General features: G+C 53.3%; 1 protein-coding gene across 2 annotated transcripts in view; it reads left to right on the top strand.

The window, feature by feature from the left end:
- Window positions 1-20,518, top strand: part of WSCD2 (WSC domain containing 2) — a 113,057-nt gene extending 92,539 nt beyond the window's left edge. For both annotated transcript variants that reach the window (XM_075996646.1, XM_075996647.1), the window contains exons 7-9: window positions 4,099-4,263; window positions 12,438-12,638; window positions 18,335-20,518. In XM_075996646.1, the coding sequence (XP_075852761.1) occupies window positions 4,099-4,263; window positions 12,438-12,638; window positions 18,335-18,687 (719 nt within the window). In that variant the 3' untranslated portion in view covers window positions 18,688-20,518. The remainder of the gene's footprint in view (window positions 1-4,098; window positions 4,264-12,437; window positions 12,639-18,334) is intronic.
- The last annotated feature ends 85 nt before the right edge of the window (window positions 20,519-20,603 follow it).

Below are 20,603 nucleotides of genomic sequence, written 5' to 3'. Positions count from 1 at the left end.
GATCAGGGAAGTATCATCCCCATTTTACAGATGGGAGAACCAAGACTCAGTCAGTTCTGAATTAGATATAATTACACCTCTATGAAAGCAATTTGCTTTCAGGTGTCTGACTCCAAAGCCCCTGCTGGGAACCTTTGCCTGTGGTGCAAAGAATACTCCCACAGCCTGGTGAGCCATCGAAACACCTTTGGACTAGACCTCCTACTCCTCATTTCCCCAGTAACCAGGCCACTGTGTGTGGTTGGGCAGGTTGGGCACTGCACAAGCACACTGTACTGAAAAAGTGGTGCCAGAAAGCCAACCCACATGCTGTGCACCCTGGATGGCAGCCCATCTGCCCAGAGGAAGGGGAAGGCACCTTTTTTCTGTTTTGCCACTAGCTATAAAAGCTAGCGGCAGCCCCACCAATAGTCTGTCCCCTGTTTGGCCTGATGGGATACCAGTAGTGACCAACCAACTGTGGCTGCTTCCATGGCAGCTAAAGTCCTGCTAGGAGCCTGGTGCAGCACGTGCAGCCCTTGAGTCTGTTTACACTCCAGTGAAAAGGATGAGTATTGGGGAGTTTTTAGAGGAGTGTTGTGTAGTCCGTGAGAGCCATGTTGCCTCAGTCTGGAGGGGAAAGTCATACACAGATTAGTTACTCTGTGACTGTGAATGGCTTTGCTGAGACCAGAACAGGTGTTGGAGCTTTTTCAACAGCAGAAAAGGAGTCCTTAGTATATGAGTTTGCCCATTCCTAGTGCCCTGCCCCTAGGTCATTACTAGTCTTCAATTTTTCCATGTCACCTTGGCAGCCCTTACACACTGGGGAGAGTTGAGAGTCATGTGGTTCTTCAAGCTGCCCAGAACCTTGTCTATCATAGATGACTGCCATGTAGCAAGAACCTACTCTGTGCTGAGCCCTAATGTTTCTGATGGGAAATAATTATTGAGGACTTACTGTGTGCCCAACTCTGTCTAAGACCTTTACCTGGTTTAACTCATCTAATGCTCTCAACGATCCAGGGATATAAGCACTGTTATTATCATTTTACAAAGGAGATACCTTGGCACAGAGAGGTTGAGTTAACGTGGGCAGAATCACGCAGCTTGGACAGGGCAGAGTTGGAATTCAGACCTAGGCAATCTGGGTCCCAAAACTGCACTCTTAACCTCAGATTGTCAACGTACATTGTGAATAATTCTCACTCATTATCCTATTTAATCCTGTAAGGTGTATTAGCCTTGTTTTATAAGTGAGGAAACTGAGGCTCAGAGAGCCAAAGAGCCTTATTCGAAGTCACACAAGTAGCCGTGACCATCCAGGGTGGAAATGCAGGTCTGTCCGACTCCGGAGCTGTGTGTAATACTGCCTCCAGCATCTACTTTGACTTACTGGGCTTAAGAACCAAATAAACTTCCTTTTCAGCACCAAAAACAACAGCCTTTATCTTGGGGTTGGTCTCGGCATCCCACGAAGTACTCGAATGGAGAATTCTGTTTTTGAAAGAAATGAAGGAGCGGACCCAACGTTTTTTATTATTAAAAAAAAAAAAAATGCCAACCCTCCACAAAAGTCGAAAGACTTACGCAGTGAATGCTCATGTCCTCATGCCACAGGTGTGACATTTGTCGGCTTTCTGCTGTATTCACTCTATCGTGCATGTCTCCATCTCTTCCTCCCTCCATGCTTATTTTTTGATGCATTTCAAAGTGAGTTGCAAACATTGTTGCACTTCAATACGTTTATCATTCATTTTAATTCAATATTATTTGCTTCGTGATTTTTCAAAGTAACATTCCCATAGAGTGAAATGCACAGATTTTAAGCGTACTGACCAGCGGCACCCGGGTAACCCACACCCCTGCCAACACTCAGAAAGTCCCCATGTCTGCGTCCCTTGTGCAGCAGATGCCCATGAAAACCCTTCCCAGATGCCTGCTTGGCTTTGACACTGACTCTCCTTGGCTTATTGCCTCCTGAATCTGCTCTCCTCCAAACAAGCCGATCACACATGGCAGGAGAAGAGGGCAGAGCCTCTGGCTAGTAGCAGCAATACCGACAGCCTCGGTGGGCTGACACTTCCAGTGCGAGTCTTATGTGAACACTCCACGTTCGCTCTCAAATGTAACCCTCCTAACAACTCCAGGCCGTTGTCAGCACTGCTTGCTGGTTCCATTTTACAGGTGAGGAAACTGAGGCTCAGAGCGATCATTTTTGTCACGGTCACCCAGCATATTAAGTGGCAGAATTGGAATTTAAATCTCGGACTTCAACCTTCTCCTTCAAAGGGCTGTCGTGAGAACTCAGCCAGGCTCACAGTAGGGATACAGCAGGTGGCAGTTAATGCAGAACGGGAAAGACCTGGGTGAGATCTCGGGAAGGAACGACGCATGGGGAGGGTGGAGTGACCCGCTGCTGCTGAGTGGTCAAGGGAGGGGGGCTTGGCTGCTGGCTTCGTCACGGGGATCACTGGGGACCTCAGCGAGCCCTGATCCCAGGCGCAGCGTGGAGGCCAGAGCCCGCCGACTGAGGGACGTGGCAGCTCTGCTGGAGTGAGGCTGCCACGAGGGGAAGGAGAGGCAGGGGCCGCTGGAGGGGAGTCTTTCTAAATGCCGGAGCTGTTTGTTCATGTTTGAATGTGCATGTGACTGAGCCAGCCGAGAGAGAGAAGATAAAAGGGACGCGTGGGGCCAGGAGCTTGGGGAGGAGGGGAGGAAAGTGGCCCAGATTGCATGGGCAGGGGATGGGTGGGCTGCCCGGAAGTGGGAGGGAAGGAGGTCAAGGCCAGGGGAGCCGGGGGAGGGAGGCGAGGGGGGTTTGCCCGCCTTCACTGTGATGGCGACTAAAGATGGAGGTCACCTGCCCAGAGGGGAGAAGCCAGGAATGATACCCGGGGCCTCCAGGCCTGGATCTCGGAGTCTCCCCTCTTCCTTTTTCTTCCAGGGTCCCCTACGCTGGGCTTTCCCTCAGCTTCCCTCTCTGCTGGGGGGACCAAAAGAAACCCCTGTCCTTCCTTAGCTCCAGTAGGGCTCGCAAGTGGGAGGTGCCGGGCGTGCATTTCCCTTGAACTCTGACAGCAACCGCACGCTGAGCTCTCTAAAAAGCCGGAGAATCCCGAATTGCGCAATGGTACCCGCCAACCCCACCAATCCATTTTACAGATGAGAAAACTGAAGGCCAGAGAAAAATACATCTACCCTTAGAGCACTTTCGACTGAGTATTATTAACATAGCACATGCATTATTTCATGCAATCCTTACAAAGCCCTGGAAAGTCACAATTATTGTCATCCACCCCTACACCCGTCTACCCATTCGTCCAGCCATCCGAGACGTATTTATTAGGTACCTGCTGTATGCCAGATATTACGGAAAGTGCTGGGAAATCAGCAAAGAGCAGTACAGGCAGGATTTTGACTACACAACGAATCGCGACAAATAATTACTGGCATTGCAATTGTGACAAGCGCTATGGGGAAGATGACATAGCAGCACGCAAATGACGGCCCAGGGAGGGAAGGCGGGAGGATGGATGCGTGGGCACAGAGCGGAAGAATAAGAAGCAAAGGCAGGCGGGGCGAGGTGGCGCTGGGACCAAACGCAGGTGCTAAGTCAGGAAGGAGCAGAAGAGAGCCGGGGTGGCTGGCGGCTGGCAGGTGGGACGAAATGAGCCTGGGTGTGCGCAAGGGGCCAGCCCTGCGGGCTCGAAGGCCAAGCCAAGAAGCTTGCACTGGGTCCCCTGTAGGTGGACACCACTGAGGGTTTTAATCTGGAGGGCAGGGGCAGGGTGACTGGGAAAGACTTGCTCTACGGGGGAGAAACTGAGGCTCAAGAGTTTTATCCTCCTAGCTGACTTCTGTTGAATCCCTACTATGTGCTGAGCACTGTGCCTACCCCTTCCCATACATGATCTCATTGAACCCTCGCCCCTACCCTGAGAGAAGCCATCTCCCCCATGTTACAGATGGGGAAACTGAGGCCCACGGAAGCTTCCATCACGTGTGCTGAGTCACACGGCTGGGAAGTGGCGAGGGGTGGGGCCCGCATCCCGGTCCACTCCGCACAGGCTCCGTCTGCCCTGCCATTGACCCCTGTGCGTGCCCTGCCCTTTTCAGACAACCGCTGCATGGACAGAAGGTTCCTGCCGGCCAAGTCCGGTCAGCTCATCGCTCTGGCCAGCTTCCCGGGGGCCGGCAACACGTGGGCTCGCCACCTCATCGAGCTGGCCACCGGCTTCTACACCGGCAGCTACTACTTCGACGGCTCCCTCTACAACAAAGGTGAGGGCACAGAGGAGCGGGGGCAAGGGGGTGCCGAGGCTTCCTGGCCTTGGGAAGGTCCCCGCTGGGAGGGCATGGGAATACCCGTCCTGAGCACCTACTGTGTGCCGCTCAGCTCACCCGGCACACTTATTGAGACCTACTATGTGCTTGGAGCCCTCCCTTTCTTTACTCGCTACACACAGCTCTTTTTTCTTTTTTCCGAGGCAGGGTCTCAGTCTGTTGCCCAAGCTGGAGTGCAGTGGCGTCATCATTGCTCACTGCAGCCTCTAACTCCTGGGCTCAAGCGATCCTCCTGCCTCAGCCTCCCGAGTAGCTGGGACTACAGGTGTGCGCCACCACGCCTGGCTGATGTTTTTATATTTTGTAGAGATGGGGGTCTTGCTACGTTGCGGAGGCTGGTCTCGAACTCCTGACCTCAAGCAGTCCTCCAGCCTTAGACTCCCAAACTGCTGGGATTACATGTGTGAGCCACCATGCCCGGCCCCACAAACATTTCTTGAGTATCATGTCCTGGGTACCTCGCCTACACCAATTCACTAGCTGACATTTATCCAGCGCCTGGCATGTGCCTGGTCCTTTTCCTCCATTTAGGTCACCGCAACATGCCTTAAGCTCCTACTGTGTGCTAGGCACCTCACCACAGGTATTTACTGACCAGCACCTCTTTGCTGTCCACAGGAGGTACAATAACTATGTCGCTTTGGAGACATTTATTATTGAGTATCTACTATTTACTGGGTCCTCATCTACACCTAAGTCATCAATATTGGTTCTGCAGGGTGCTTTATTTCCCCTCCATTTGCAGATATTTACTGAGCACGGCAATGTCTGGACGCACTTCCTAAGTTTGGTTTCTCAGTATGCATTTATGGAGCACCAGCTGTGTGCCAAGCACCTCATGTAGGTTCACATGGCTATCTATAGATGTTCTCTTGACCACCTACTAGGTGCCAAGAGCTGTACCAGGTGCTGCATTCTTATCTAATCCTGCACAGGAACCCTGGGAGTAAGGATAATGGTGCCATTTCCCAGATATGAAAACTGAGGCTTGGGAAAGAGAAATAACTTAGCTAAAGTCACACAGTATTTTGTTTGCATTTTTCCCCCCAACAGGCTGATTGGAGATAGCATCCTAGTCTTCCCCAGCTTCAAAGCCCACTTCCAATTATTCTATCACACAAGCAAGAAATCCCTGGGTTTTTCTTATTTTTGGGGTTTTTTTTACTGGAAAATCCTGAATGAAACTAGAAATTATGGGTGAAATGCCCTTAGGGCAGACACCCTCCCCTAGGCATGATGGGAGTTGTCAAAGAAGCTGGGACTCTGCCTCTGAGGCTTTCACATCTACGTGGGAGCAACCCTTGGCCATGGTCTTTGGGTCTGCAAACCAGCTGAAGACCATTTCCTGGCTGTGTGACCTTGGGCAAGTTACTGTACCTCTCTGATCCTGTGCCCTCGTGCACAAATTAGAGATAACAAACAGTATGACCTCACGAGGCTGTTGTAAAGGTTAATAAGTTGATACTTGCAATGCTCAGAACAGAGTATGTGTTCAATAAAAAAGTAGTATGTGAGTACTAGAGCCAGCTTGATTGACAGATCCCTAGCTCAGGGACAGCTAAGGGACTGTGTCTTTCTCAGGGTGACAAGTGGGAGGGACACAGAAACTCATGAAGAAGACAAGAAAAGTGAAGAGAGACAGGTCAAAGGTTGGAGGGGCGGGGCAGGGAATCTGCCTTTGAATCCCAGCTTTTTATATATTTATTAATTTTTAGTTTGGGTTTGAGCAATTTATGTGTTAAGCACCTGTTACGTATGAGGCTCCATGCTGAGGGTTTTGCATATTTGTATCAGGATTTGAACCCAGGCCTAGCTTTCCACAGCACCTAAGATCTTAACCCCTGTGGTGTGCTGCGGTTATGGGAGTTGCTGAAAGGAGCCTGGGCACATTCCAGAATCTCTCTGGCTGGTCCTGGAGCAGTGGCTGGGGGATGCCTGCCCAGAAAGCATCCCAGGGTTTCTCCCACATTCCAGCCCTCCTGGATGTGCAAACAACCCTATCCAGGCAATCCCAGAATTGTCATGTAGAAGGATCCCTCAGGATCCAAATGGTTTCCTCTCATGTGTGAATTCCAACAAACCCCTGCTTCAGGACAATGTGTTAAGAAGGATTCTGAGGTTCATTCTACTCTTCTCTCTCAGAAACAGGCCTCGATCTAGCAGAGATGCCTATGGAAATGAATAGGGAGCAATGGTCTGTAAGCCAAATACTTGCCGTCTCTGATCCACCACAACCTCCTAACTTCCGGGAAAAGAAAACTGAATCTTAAGGTGGAGCCAGGAGATTTAACTTTCGGTGCGAAAGTTCACTCTGGTACTTACCAGCTGTGGCAACTTGGGCAAGAGCCTTCACCTCTCTGAGCTTTAATTGTTTCATCCGTCATATGGGGACGTCAGTACTAAACTCAGAGATTTTCCAAAAATAAAATAAGATAATGCCTGTGAGATAATATGTGTGAAGCTATAGGGTAAAATACATGTTATTTTTTAAATGACATGTAAGCGGGACAGTGAGCTACTTAGTCCAAGGCCAAGAGGGCTGGTCTTTGACTACACGTTAGAACCACCCAGAGAACTGGACCATTACCTACAGCGTCTCAGGAGTGGGCTGCCCTCAGTTTCTTTTAAAAGCTCCCCAGGGGACCTCATGCAAAGCCAGAGCTGGGACCACCCCCCTCCCAGACTAAGAACCCAGTATTTTTACTTTGAGACCCATAACGCCCCCCCAAAAAATTATCTTCACCTTGTGCCGTTTTTACTCTGTCATTGGGGAATATTAATTGATCATTAATGCAGTGAGGTGTTGACTAAAATTTTAACTTGATTTAAAGAAAACAAAAAAGGAAGAAAGAAAATACAAACCCTCCACAGCAATTCTCCTGCCTCCAGCTGTGTCTAGTTACTAGATATTTCCTCAGTTCCCACTGAGAAAGGCAGGGGTGTGAGGGCTGGTCACAGGCAGCGGTGGCTTTGAGTAGAGCTGCCTTTTCATTAGGAGCTTAAACATACTCCCCGCAGCCTGAGCCCTGGCAGGTAACAATGAGCTGTCCCCAGGAGCTGGGGGGGGCTGGCAGTGGAGCCCCGGCAAAGAGAAGGACACCCCCTCCCCAGCCACGACTCCCCAACAGCCTGAGTCAATCTGGCTAACTCCCAAGCCCCTCCCCACGTCACCTTTGCAGCTGAAATCCTGGTACCCTTGCGGAGGAGGGGAACTTCTCCGCCCCGGTTGTCCCCCACCCCAGGCGGGGACTCTGTGGTCCCTTTGAGACATCAGCCGCCAGGTCTAATGAGCTCTTTGGAGTGACGGACACACCAGAGAGCTGCACGTGCGGTTCCTGGGACATCGGTCCTGCTGCCACCATGCTTGTGCCTTGCTCACCGGCCCGGGCAGCCCCGACACCCCCTCTGCAGTGTCTCTGGCAGACTCAGGTGGCCCCTTCACTCTCCTGGTACCCCAGCATTGCTTCACTGAAGCCCTTTCTACCAGGAACACATTCGTGTCACTGTTAAGAAGAGGAATCCTTCTGGGCACTTAGTGAATATCTGCAATGGGCCAGCGCCGTGACAGGTGGCTTTATATGTTTTTTTCTGGCTCAGTCTTGGGGGGGAGGGGGTGTGCAGAAGATGGGTAAGGCTCACCCCAAAGGACAGGGAGGAGGGGGGTGCCGCGCAGGGTGCTGGCTGAACACAGCAGTTAGGTTGTCGTTGGGCGGGGACAGGGGAAGGGCTGGCGGCTGGCGGGGGGGACAGGAGGAGCAGCCAGGACTGGAGATGGCAGAGCACCGGGAATGCCCTTCTGAAAGCCGGGGACAGTATCCTGAGGGGCTGGGGTGGGGCTGGGGTGGATTATTGAGGGTGTTAGAGACAGGGTGCTCGTTTGAATCACCCCCCTGGCCACGGCTTTGGACTGGGGGTATTTAGGAGGCCACAGGGTCATCTGGGTGAGTGGCAATGGTGGGGAGAAGGGGACAGTGAGGTGGGACGTGTAGGAGGTCATCGGTGGCTCTCGTGTTTCTGGGGGCCTTGGTGGGAGGGTGTGGAGGGTGGCGTCTGTGCCCTGAGCTGATGGAATCCTTTCGAGCACCCTTACTCCCGCTGCTGCCGTGCGGGGTGGCTGGGGACACGCTCCCCCCACCCGAGAGCCGGGTCCCTCTCTTGTAAGAAGCCGGTGTCAGGCGGGTGACCTCCCTGCTACATCTCATGCCTGCTTGACATTTCCTCTCCTTCCTCTGTGTTTTCTGCAGCCCTCTCTTCCCGCACTTGGGCAAAGGGCGCAGGTGCTGGAGAAAGAGGGAGGGAGGGAGGGAGGGAGTGAATAAAGGAAGGGCCGTAGGGACGCTCCCCTCCTGGACCCAGGGGCTCCGGCCCACTTGAGTCTGCCTCTCGTCCCCCTCCCCAGGGTGGTTTGCCGTCTGCACCTGTGTCCATCCCCCGTCGGGCCGTTTAGAACTGATTGATGGGCACACGTGGGCACAGGAAGCGGCAAAAATCGCTGTCTCTTTTTTGATCATCCTGTCTCTCTCTGCAAGTCTACCTCCGTCCTGTACGTGTCTCTGCTTTTCTCTGTCTCCCTCTGCTCCCTCTCTGTCTCTGTCTCATTTCATTTGTGTCTGTCCTTCTCCCCGCCGCTGCACCTCCCCCCTTGCTTGGTCTCGGTCCCCACTTCTGTCCTGCTCCTCCCACCTTGCCCTTTGCCTGAGTTTCATCCCCACCCTGGCCCCCTCCCAGGGAGCCCGCAGCCCTGAGTGCAGCCTAGAGCTCTGTGATCTGGCAGCAGCCAGAGTCCTGACTTCTCAGAGAGGGGACACAGAAGAAGGGAGGGGACACAGAAAAGGGCGGGGTGGGATGATGTCCTGAGGCCGGTATGCAGGCCTTTCCCCAGCTGTGGGAGGCCCACAGATGGGGCAGGGAATGCACGAGGCAGCCTCCCAGCCCAGCGGACACAGGCCTTGAATTTCCAAGAACTGTCTCATGGCCAAAACAAATCTCATTGTCCTATGGGACCACCAGTTTTCAGGATGTCCATGCCCGGAGCCACAATAGGACTTTTCCTGCCCCAGTAAACTCCAGGGCATGCAAAGATGTGGAGTCTCTGCCACTTCCCTGCTCCGTGCCTCAGTTTCCCTAACTGCAAAATGCATACACAACTATAGTAATTGGGGAGTCGGAAGAGAGAAGGGGAAGCCATATCTTGTTCTCCCCATGGCCTTGAACCCACAAAATTGTCTCTCCAAATCCTGGGGTACTTGTTCAGCCCCTCAGAGTCCGAGGGTCAGGTGGGTGTCCCAGGTAATCTGATATTTTGGTGACTCTTAAAAGTAATAGGATTTTATATGCCACGTTTATATCATGGAGGTGCTGGGTGCTGTGTTGGGGAAGGATGGAGAAGGGGCGCCCCTGGTGGTGGAGTTCAGCAATTCCACTCGGACCCAAACTTGCATCCCCAGTTTCCTAGCACTTACCTGGTTGGGCCCTCCTTAGAGGACAACTGAGCAACTGTCTGTTGTTGTGACTTTTCCAAGGCTCCTCTCCAGACACAGAGCTCTTCTCTCCCGGGGAGACACCTCGCTAAATGGAATTTCCCCCAATTCCCTACGTTTCCAATGCTCCCTAGAAACTAACCAAAGTCTGGAACCTGGAGCAGGTCTTTCCCAGTATTCATGGTTTTCCTTGGGTTTTGTTTGCTTGTTTTTTAATCTTGATAACTACCGTGCGAGGTTGACCCCATCATGGGCGAAGAGGTAACACTTAGGTCTCAGGATGCACAGAACTGATTTAAGGCCGGGCGAGGTGGCTCACGCCTATAATCCTAGCACTCTGGGAGGCCAAGGCGTGCAGATTGCTCCAGGTCAGGAGTTCGAAACCAGCCTGAGCAAGAGCGAGACCCCCGTCTCCACTATAAAGAGAAAGAAATTAATTGACTAACTAATATATATAGAAAAAATTAGCCGGGCATGGTGGCGCATGCCTGTAGTCCCAGCTACTCGGGAGGCTGAGGCAAGAGAATTGCTGGAGCCCAGGAATTTGAGGTTGCTGTGAGCTAGGCTGACGCCACGGCACTCATTCTAACCTGGGCAACAAAGCGAGACTCTGTCTCAATAAAAATAAAAAATAAAATTAAAAAAAAAAAGAACTGATTTAAAATATTAATAGTTTGACCATTCTTCTGCATTTCTGACAAATGATTTTTCCTCTTTGAGAATCTGTGTAGGTTCTTATACACCCCCTGCCTGTGTCTTGTCATTGCTGTGCTCATAGCGAAAGAGATGTGGATAGAGATAAAATGCCATCGCGATGGAAAGTCCTTTGTTCGTGTCGTGCAGAGCTCTGCCAATGGGACCCGTAACGTGAAATCATATCCAGAGTCGCCTTGCGGATAAACGTTTCTGTCCCACGCTCTCTCTTAAGCCCCCACATCCTGCTCCTCATTGCTTTCAAGAGCCGATTTTCCCCCTTGATACTGCGCTTCTCGTCATCCTCAAAGGCTGTGGGGTTGGATTTTCGTATGGGCACAGGCCAGTGCTAATTTGCAAGTCTAGGATAACCGCAGGTAGCTTGACTTGGCAAGTCCCAGGGGCAGGAAGGGAAGAAACTATACTCCAGGGTTTGATGAGACGGATGGCTTCTCTGCTCATGATTTCGTGCCTGATTTTCATCTCCACCGGTTGCTGTTTTTATTGGAGTCTCGCTGTGCACCTCGCTGACCTCTCACGATGGCCTTGTGAAGGAGAAGGTGCCGGTTCCATTTTACAGATGAGGAGACTGAGGCCCAGAGAGGTGACATGATCTCCAGAATCACTCTGCATTGAGCTGCAAACACAGCCAGTATCTTGAAGGCCTAGGACAATGACATGTCTACTTGGCCATCAAGATTGCATCCAAATGCCCGGGCTCTTGTGAACGTGGGTGCTTAGACAGTGAACAACACAGTCCCAGGAGGATGGGTGACCTGGGTTTGTAGCCCAGCTCTGCCTCTCCCTAGCTCTGTAACATGGGTGAATTATCTGACCTCTCTGCCTCACTTTCCCCATCTGTAAAACCCTGCATAGGATTGTTGAGAAAATTGAATGGCTTAATAACACGGGAAGAACTCAGACACTGCCCAGCTCTGAGCCATTGCTATAGAAGCATCTCCTCACCCTCTAGCTGCACAGAACTTCTCTCAGCCCATTGGCTTCTGAAACGAAAACCCGATCGTGTCCCTCCTTCCTTTTGCTTAAGTCCTCAAAAGGGCTGCCCAGTCTTTCTGGCCTAGTACCGACCTCTTCGTCACAGCCCTGTGACCCTGTCCAGCCACACGGCTCCCCTCTTGCTCTCTGAGCTCCCTCGGCTGGCACTTGTACGTGACACGTTTCTTCTCACACACCACAGGCCCTTTGCACCTGCCGTTTCCACCCCCTGGTCTTCCCATCCCTACCTTTGGGGGCTAGGGAGGTTTTTTTTCTCATTTTTCAGTTCTATGTGTAAGCACCTCCTGCCCCAAGAAACCTTTCCAGATGCTCCTGGACTAGGTTGGTGACTGTGGTTGAGCTGACTGGGCGGCTCCGGTCCAGGCTGCAGGGTGGGGCCATGTCTGTTCTCTGAGTCTCTCACCACCTGGGACCAATGCCGTCCTTCACTCCCAGCCCCAGGGCACGCCCTTCTTCATGGGATGAAACATGTGCAGCATCCATTGAGACCTACCTCTGCCCTCATTCCATGGGCCAAAGCAAGACCCAGGGCCATGCCGGACACCAGCGGGGGGGATATGGACTCTACCCATCCACGGATCACCCCACACCTGCCCACAGGCCCCTCTGGGAGCACCTGAGCATTAATCCTCCTTGTGGCACTAACCACGGCAGTGGCTTTACATTTATCTGTGTCATTGTGTGAGTAATCTGACTCTCAAAAAGACCAAGACCCATGAATTTTTTTTTTTTTTTGCAAATCATTTTACACCTCAGATCCCAGCACAGTGCCCGGCACATAGTAGGTGCTCAATAAATGCATGCGTGAGTAAGTGAGCGAGCAAGGGTTCCTGAGGTGGCCCGGTAGGGGGCGGTGTGGAGCGGGCTTCCCGCCGCCCCTGCTCACCTGTCTGTGGTGTTCCCACCTCCGGCTGCGGGCAGGGTTTAAAGGCGAGCGGGACCACTGGCGCAGCGGGCGCACCATCTGCATCAAGACGCACGAGAGTGGCCAGAAGGAGATCGAGGCCTTCGACGCCGCCATCCTGCTCATCCGCAACCCCTACAAGGCCCTCATGGCCGAGTTCAACCGCAAGTACGGCGGCCACATCGGCTTCGCGGCCCACGCCCACTGGAAGGGCAAAGGTACAGCCGGGGCAGTGCATGGGGACAGGTGGGGGCGGAGCTGTCTGGGCGGGGCGGCCTGCAGGGGGCGCTGACCCCCGCAAGGAATCCCAGAGGGCATCCTGGAGGGGGTGCCTGCCGGGCTCCGCTTCCTGCCTGTGGTAGACCTCCCTGTCTGTGCTCTGGGCTGTTATGTAGCACGGTGGAAAAGCACATGAGTTAAGCAGCACTAGCTCCTGGGTTCAAGTCCCAGCTCCACCACTTCCTGGAGGAGATCCTTGACCCCTCTGAACTTAGGTTGTCCCATCTATAAAACGGGGATAACAAAATGGCGGGAATGTAAGAAGTCCACCTTTTTACAAGCTATATTGTTGCTGGGTGTGCCTCAACGTTCCCTGGTCCTGGATTCCCAGCGTCAAGAGTGAGTACAAAGCAGTCCCTGCCCCTGATTGGTGCCCCGGCTTCTCTGGCCCTAGGAACCACCCTGCTGACCTACGCCCACCACCAGCAGATTTGACCCCTGCCTAGCTTTGTCCTCTCTATGGAGCTGGCTGGAGGAGTGTGGGCACCCCAGTGCCCGGCTGCGCCCTGCGCCATGCCTGGGGGGGGCGCCTGGACATCAGTCCTTTGTGAAGTTCCCCGGCTGCCCCGGCTGCTTCTGACATGCAAGCAGGGCTGAGAACCACTGATTCTCTGTTTCTGCATGGGGAAACTGAGGCCCGCAAAGAGGCAGAGACCCCCACGGTGGGTCCAGGCCCCTGGACTTAGTTCTTCTGCCTCCCAGGCACCCTGTGGCCCGAGTGAACAGAGAAGGGACTTACGCAGGAAGCTCATGTGGGCACTTGGCATTTGCTGTCTCATACGAAAGGCTGAAGCGGTTCGGTGGCGCTCTGTTGTACAGGCGACAAAACGGTCGCAGTAAGGGGCAAGGCACTCGGCTAAGGCCCCGGGCATGCACTGAGCTGGGATTCGATCCCAGGCATGAGCCACCAGGTTCGACTCTTGCCCTGAGATGTTGCTGACCCTCTGGTACATGCAGAGGCTCTCCTCTTCCCGACAGCCCTGTCTTAGGTTCAGACAGCCCCCCTCATCCCCAGGAGCCGTCTCCCCTCTTTTTCCTTAACCAAGACAGCCGGGAGCTTCAAACCAGCGCTAAGGGGGCAATCAAGCTGAACCAAGAGGCTGCAGCGAGTTTGGGGGAGCAATGCATCTCATATTGGGGGCCCACATTTATCTGGGATGGGAGAAGGGGTCTCCTGCAAGCACCCCCTAAAGGCCCGACTCGGGTCTGAAGGGCTCCGGCAGCCCTTCTGCTCTGCCCCCCAAGGAACAGAACCCCACGTCCCCATCAGCCCCTTTCTCTCGTTTGCATTCGCCCTCTGGCCTCGGTGGGCACTGCAGTTCGGGACCCTTGCTTTGGGGTCTCTGAAACAGCAGCATCTGCATCACACAAGACCTTAGAAATGCAGATTCCCAGGCCCCACCCCAGACCTACCGGATGGAGATGGTGGCCCCTGCAGGCTGTGATTTAACAAACCTTCCTCGTGGTTCTGACCTGCAGCCCAGTTTAAACACCACCGCTTTAAGCCCTTGCTCTCGAACAAATGTGGTCTGTGGATCAGTGGCATCACCGTCACCTGGGGGCCCCCACCCAAGGCTTCCTGGATCGGAATGTGCATTTTAACAAGATTCTCCCGGGGGGCTTTGTGCGCACTCTAAACTTTGGGAATTGCCGCTTTGAGATGCCCTTGGCGACGGAATGTGAAGGTCATCCCGGAAGACCGGAGGTCACCCGGCGACTGAGCATGCCCACCCCACAGTCCCCTCGTTCCCTTCCCAATTAGAGCTCCATCGAGGCTTCTACAACACCCCCTCCCCCCCCCTTTTGGTTCCATAATGTTAATTTTACAGTCTCCCTGGAGTGAATCCAGAGCAAAATTTTATGTGATATGATTACACAAGGTGAATTGTCCTGGATCTGTTTAATGAAACAGATAGCGTGTTTAATGATTCCGTGGGGAATTAAGGACAGTTAAGCTATTAATCAGGCCCCAGTTCCTCCGTCAACAAGAGGATGGAGCGCAGGACGGCCAGCCTGCGCCCCGCCACGCACACCTGTGCGACAGTCCCGGCAGAACCAGCACTCGTCACGGATGCTCCTCGGCTTTATTACCCGAGTTGCAGGCAGGGATCAGTTAGCTGCCAGGAATCCTGAGCCAATCGAGGGCTTTTGTTCTTAATTTTTATTCTTCTTCTTTGCAATGAAGTAATTTAGGAGTTTCAAGTGCGGAGGCTTTGCCATAGGAGGGGGCGAGGTGGGCAAACATCTGCTGCTGAAACAGCTTGGATAGCAATTGTGCTTTTAGAGCGAAGCCCAGACCGAAATGACGGGGCACATGGGGAGTCTCAGGAGGCAGGACGGGGGTTGGGGATGGCCACCAACAGCACCAAGAATAACGGCAGTAACCAGCCTTTGTCGAGCACCTCCTATGCCCCAGGCACCGTACCAGGATCTCCGAAAATCTTATTCCACTCAACACTGCACAGCGACTGGAGGAGGTAGGAGGTCTTATCGGGACCTCCGTTTTGCAGATAGGTAAACTGAGGCTCCGAGGTCACACAGCTCAAGTAAGAGGAGCCGGGTTTTGCACCCCGGCAGTCATCTATGAACAGATCCTGCCTCTCAGACAACAGCCTGAAGGGGAAGTGAGCAGCAGGTAGACTCAGAGTCAGGCTTCCCCGAACCAGGAGCAAAAGACGTCTGGAGCCGATCACGTCCGGTGCTCTTAACGGGTTGGCTGGGGTGCAGAGAGCCAAGGTCAGCCTGGGGTAATTGTGGGTTCCAGTTCTGCCTCGGATGCCCACTGTGCCGCCTTGGGCAAATTGCTTCATGTCTCTGAGCCTCCTTTTTCCTGTGTCTAAAATGGGGCTAGCAAGTCCTCCCCTCCAGGCGTCTTGCAAAGTGCCCAGCCTAGCCCTGACACCCAGTAGGTGCCCAGGCAACGTGCATTTCCTGCCTGCTGCTCAGAGAGGGGAGCCTGGTGTCCCGCAGAGGTTTGCAGTCAGCTAGGGTACTGTGTCACCTCCATCCCCCCTGCATCCAAGGCTAGGGCACCCGGAGTTACCTGAGGGACCCCGACACCCCTTCCTTTTCCTTGAGAGCCACCCTGCAGCCCTCCTTCGGCCACCACTTGTGATGGGAAGTGGCTGAGCCTCGGAGCCTGGACACCTGTGTGTATTGCTGGGTGACCTCGCCCCGTCTCCGTCACCGGGGCTCTGCCCATAAGAGTAGCAGCCGTCCTGAATCGCCAGGGACGCTGTGAGGTGGCTTGGGAGTGGGGGAATTCTGAAAAAGTAGAACAAACCATGCACATGCTAGATTTTTCCTAATCGCTCAGATACATCTGGTCTTAACCCATTATAACAGTACGGGCCCAATTAGCCAGATACATTGTAAATAATCTATTTTAAGGATTAAAAAAAAAAGTCCGTGGTGCTCTGGGGGACACTGGAGGAGCAGGAGTCTCGGCGGAGATTCTGATGCGTTCTGCAAAGCGAAGGGGCCTTTATCGCATCACAATTTGGCAGTTGCAATTTCAATTTAGCTCAACAACCATTCATGGAGCCCCTGCTGCGTACAAGGCAGTGGGGGGAGAGTGGGTGAGGTGGCTGGTGCCTGGGAAAGATGAGTCCTGGATTCCCGCTGAACACGCCTGGACCGTGCTTCCTGGCTACGTGACCATGAACAAGTCACTTCGCCTCTCCCAGCCTCAGTTTCCCCCCCGGTGATGAGTCAACACCGTCCTTTTCCATTCCGGGTAGCAATAGGACTGCTTGAGATAGTGGGTATTCATCACCCAGCAAGGGATTAGGATTTAGTTTTTAAGATCCAGCTGGATCTTACCCCCCAGCCTGGCTTGGGGGACTCCCCGACCCACAGACTCCCCCTGTTGTCCCCTCTGGGGGGTGCCAGGTGGCGTTTGACCCTGTGAGAGGCAGCGGGTCTCAGTTCGGGGTTTCAGAACCGCCTGCCTTGCGGTTCTGCAGCTGAGGCTCAGAAGGGAGGCTGTGACCCATTTTCCCTGTCCCTGACGTCCTCCCCGTTCTCTGTGGGACTCGCGGCAGCGGCGGGGGACTGGCTGCCTCTCTCCTTCGTGTCCCCAAGGGATTTCCCGTGTTCCCTGTAACCTGGCTTTCAAGCCAGACAATCCCAAACACACCCTCCCAGTGTGGGTGACGATGCATCGTGTCATTTCACCGTGGAAAGGCGGCAGACGGGTAGCAAAAGGAAACAGCACGGGATACTTCAAGGCACAGCAGAGAAAGACGCGTAGGGCAGAAATGTGTGAAGATTATCATATAAACGGCCCAACTCAAACACTGCCCTCGGCCTGGTCACAGAGTGTGGGGGGGACAGGCGACACAGGTGCAGGCATGGGGGAGGGGAGGGGGTCTCAAAGCCCAGAGGAGGCACCTGCCTGAGGCTAGGGAGTCGGGGAAGACACTGTCTCACTGGAGAACAGATAAAAATAACAGCAACTGACAGCCAGCATTTATTGAGCACCTGCTGGGTTCAAGGCACCGTGCTAAAAACTCTGCATGCTTTTCCCACTTAGCCTGTCCAGCGCCGGCCCTGTTACTATCCTGTGGAGAGATGCTACCACTGCACAGGACCACTTGGGAGTTAAGAGCCCAGACTTGAAGCTGGTTCAAATCCTGGCTCTGCCAGTTATGAGCTCTGTGACCTTGAGCAAGCTACTGAACCTCTCTGTGCCTCAGTTTCCTCTTCCTCTGGAGATAATGATGGTGCCTACCTCACGCGGTTGTTGTGAGGCTTAAGTGGAATCAGTAGCTATATTAATGTGCTCATTAATATATAATTATAACATAGTATGTGTAGTATAGATTAATATAAATAATATATAACATATTATAGTTAATAATATATAATATATAGTTAATAAAATATAGTTAATAATATATAATAATATATAGTTAATATAATATATGGTTAATATATAATAATAATATAATATATAGTTATATATTATAATTATAGTTATATAGTTATACATTATATAGTTAATATATAATATTAATATATAGTTAATATGTTAATTATATTAATATATAATAAATTATATTATTAATTATATTAATATATATTAATATAATCAATTATATTAATATAATTAATATATTAATAATACTTATATATTACATATTAATATATAGATATATTATATTAACTATATAATATATAGTTAACATATAATATAATAATAATATATAGTTAATAATATATAACATATATATCATAGTGACATACATTTATATATAGGGCTGTGCCTGGCACGTAGCAAGCACCAAACAAAAAATACTGTAATTATCCCCAAAGAGAGGGGAGGGCTAGGAACATTGCAGGCAGAAGCAGCTCTGAGGTGGGAGGTAGCAGGCGTGTTCAGAGATCTAAAAGGAGCGAGTCGGTTTGTGACTCTTGATTGTTCATTGCATTAGTTGTGTTGGGCTGCGAATCGTGGCGACCACGGCCGGCACAATCTGACCCAGGTTTTGTGCCCCCCCCTCCACCCCCGTCCTCCCTCCACCCCCGTCCTCCCTCTGACCCCGTCCTCCCTCCTCCCCCGTCCTCCCTCTGACCCCGTCCTCCCTCCACCCCCGTCCTCCCTCTGACCCCGTCCTCCCTCCACCCCCTGCAGAGTGGCCAGAGTTCGTGAGGAACTACGCCCCGTGGTGGGCCACTCACACCCTGGACTGGCTCAAGTTCGGCAAGAAGGTGCTGGTGGTGCACTTCGAGGACCTGAAGCAGGACCTGTTCGTCCAGCTGGGCCGCATGGTCAGCCTGCTGGGCGTGGCCGTCAGGGAGGACCGGCTGCTCTGCGTGGAGAGCCAGAAGGACGGCAACTTCAAGCGCTCCGGGCTGCGGAAGCTCGAGTACGACCCCTACACGGCCGACATGCAGAAGGCCATCTCCGCCTACATCAAGATGGTGGATGCGGCCCTCAAGGGCAGGAACCTCACGGGCGTGCCCGACGACTACTACCCGAGATGACGCACCAGCACGGGGCGCGGGGGCCGGGGGCTGGGAGTCCTGACCAAGCAGGCCGTGGGGACCCCCACTGACCTGCCCTGTCTTTGGCTTGGGGACCATGTTTGCCTTCAGTGAGTTTCCTGCATGACAAAGGAGGCTCCGGGAAGAGGTTGTCCGGGCACTCCCGCCCTACTCACGCCCCCCCCCCCCCCCCGAGAGGCAGGGCAGCTGGTTTGGGGGGGCGGGGCCAGCCGCAGGGACCCCTTTCTGTCCCCCGAGTCCCTGTCTCCGCCACCCTGGGTTCTGCTTGTGGGAAGAGGCTCGTTGGTCTCAGGGAGACGAGTGGGTGTCCTCCGCAGCTGCCGGGGACCTGGATGCTAGGGCTCAGGGGGCTGATGCCAAAACGTGGCCCCAGACACCTGTCCTTTCCGGCCCGGGCTTTTGTAGCTCCTCCTTGTCCCCACGCAGGACACACAGGCACCGACGCTTATCCCAGGCCACCTTCTGATTTAAAGAAAGATTTTCTTCCAGGAGGTTTCCCCGTGGCCTCAGGGAAGCCATGTTGCTCCCGTGGGCGAACTGGCACCTCCACGTGGGGTCGCTGGCCTTGGGAGCCCACCCCCAGCCCACAGGGCTTCTGAGAAACAAGCTGGTTGCCTCTTTCCATGCATGTGTCCAGGTGGTGATTTGGGGGGTCTAGACCCCACTTCCAGGGAACCTCAAGCACCCACAGTTAGCCCGTGAGGGTGGCTACATGCCACACGCAGAATCTGCATAAGCGCGAGAGCCCCAGCCACACAGCCCGCCACTGTGGGGTCCAACACGCCCGTCTACACTGCCCTGCGGACCACTACCAGGGGGTCGTCTGCCGTCCGGGTGAGAGAGCAGGAGTGCTCCGGATCAGGTGCAGCCCTGCCCACGGCGGACCTGCGCTGCCTTCCCAGGCCGTCAGCCTCCCTTTGACATGGTCCAACGCGGCCGGCTTCCCTTGGGGACCCCTTAAGGGACCGGGTGAATGGGGTGTCTCATCCTTTCCATACAAACACTGCTCTGCGGACGCCAAGACAGCAAACCAAAGGATTTCAGAGGACCTGAGTCATTGAACGTTTGTCTTAAAGGGCATTGATCCAGGTTCCCATCTCGTCCCCCGGCCCGGATGCCAGTGGCTGCCCGTCCGGCCACACCTGCACCCTCCCCTATCATGCAGATGCAAAAGCCATAGGTCACAGCCTCTTTGCTGTTCTGCCCAGGGCATTCTCCCTGGGCAGTTCCTCTGAAGCCGAGGGGTGCAGGTAGACGCCCATCCCAAATAGCAGAGAGACTATGGAAAAGGCGAGTGTAAAGAGCTATATTTTTTTAAGAGGAATATGACAAATACATTCCGCCCCTTGGAACCTGGCCATGCAGAAGGAAGGGCACAGGGACTGGACCTGCGGTTCCTCCCCAGATTCCCTCACTTGCAGGATTTGGACAACCCCGGGGCCCACCCAGGGGCCTCTGAATGTATTTTGTACCGTTTCTGTCCCCGCCCCCCAGCACCCCAGGCTAATTTCTAGTCACCTCTCACAAAGCAGCGGAGAGCTCAGCCCCCCGCCCCACCTGGCGGCTGGCCCTCTCTGGGACACTGTCGGTCCGAGACCTGGGCCAGTTCTCTGCCGGTGGTCACCTCTGGCCACAGGTTTCTGTCTGAAGATTCCTCAGGTCAACACCATCATTAAATGCGAGTTTTGTTGATAATTGTACCACGTGGCAGAGTGTTGTGTTGGGTAAGGCAAGTTCACAAGCGGATGTTTTCCTGGTGTGTGTGTGTGTGTGTGTGTGTGTGTGACAGAGACAGGGACTGACAGAGACACAAAGAGACAAAATGCTCAGGGTCCGGAAGGGCTGCTGTATGATTGCTTTGGTGCCCGTGTGATTCTCGGGTGCCCTGTGTGTAA

This window comes from Microcebus murinus, chromosome 22 (genome assembly GCF_040939455.1).
Source record: "Microcebus murinus isolate Inina chromosome 22, M.murinus_Inina_mat1.0, whole genome shotgun sequence".
NCBI lineage: Eukaryota > Metazoa > Chordata > Mammalia > Primates > Cheirogaleidae > Microcebus > Microcebus murinus.
Note: the sequence above shows the minus strand (reverse complement) of the source record. Positions and strands in the feature narration are given on the sequence as shown.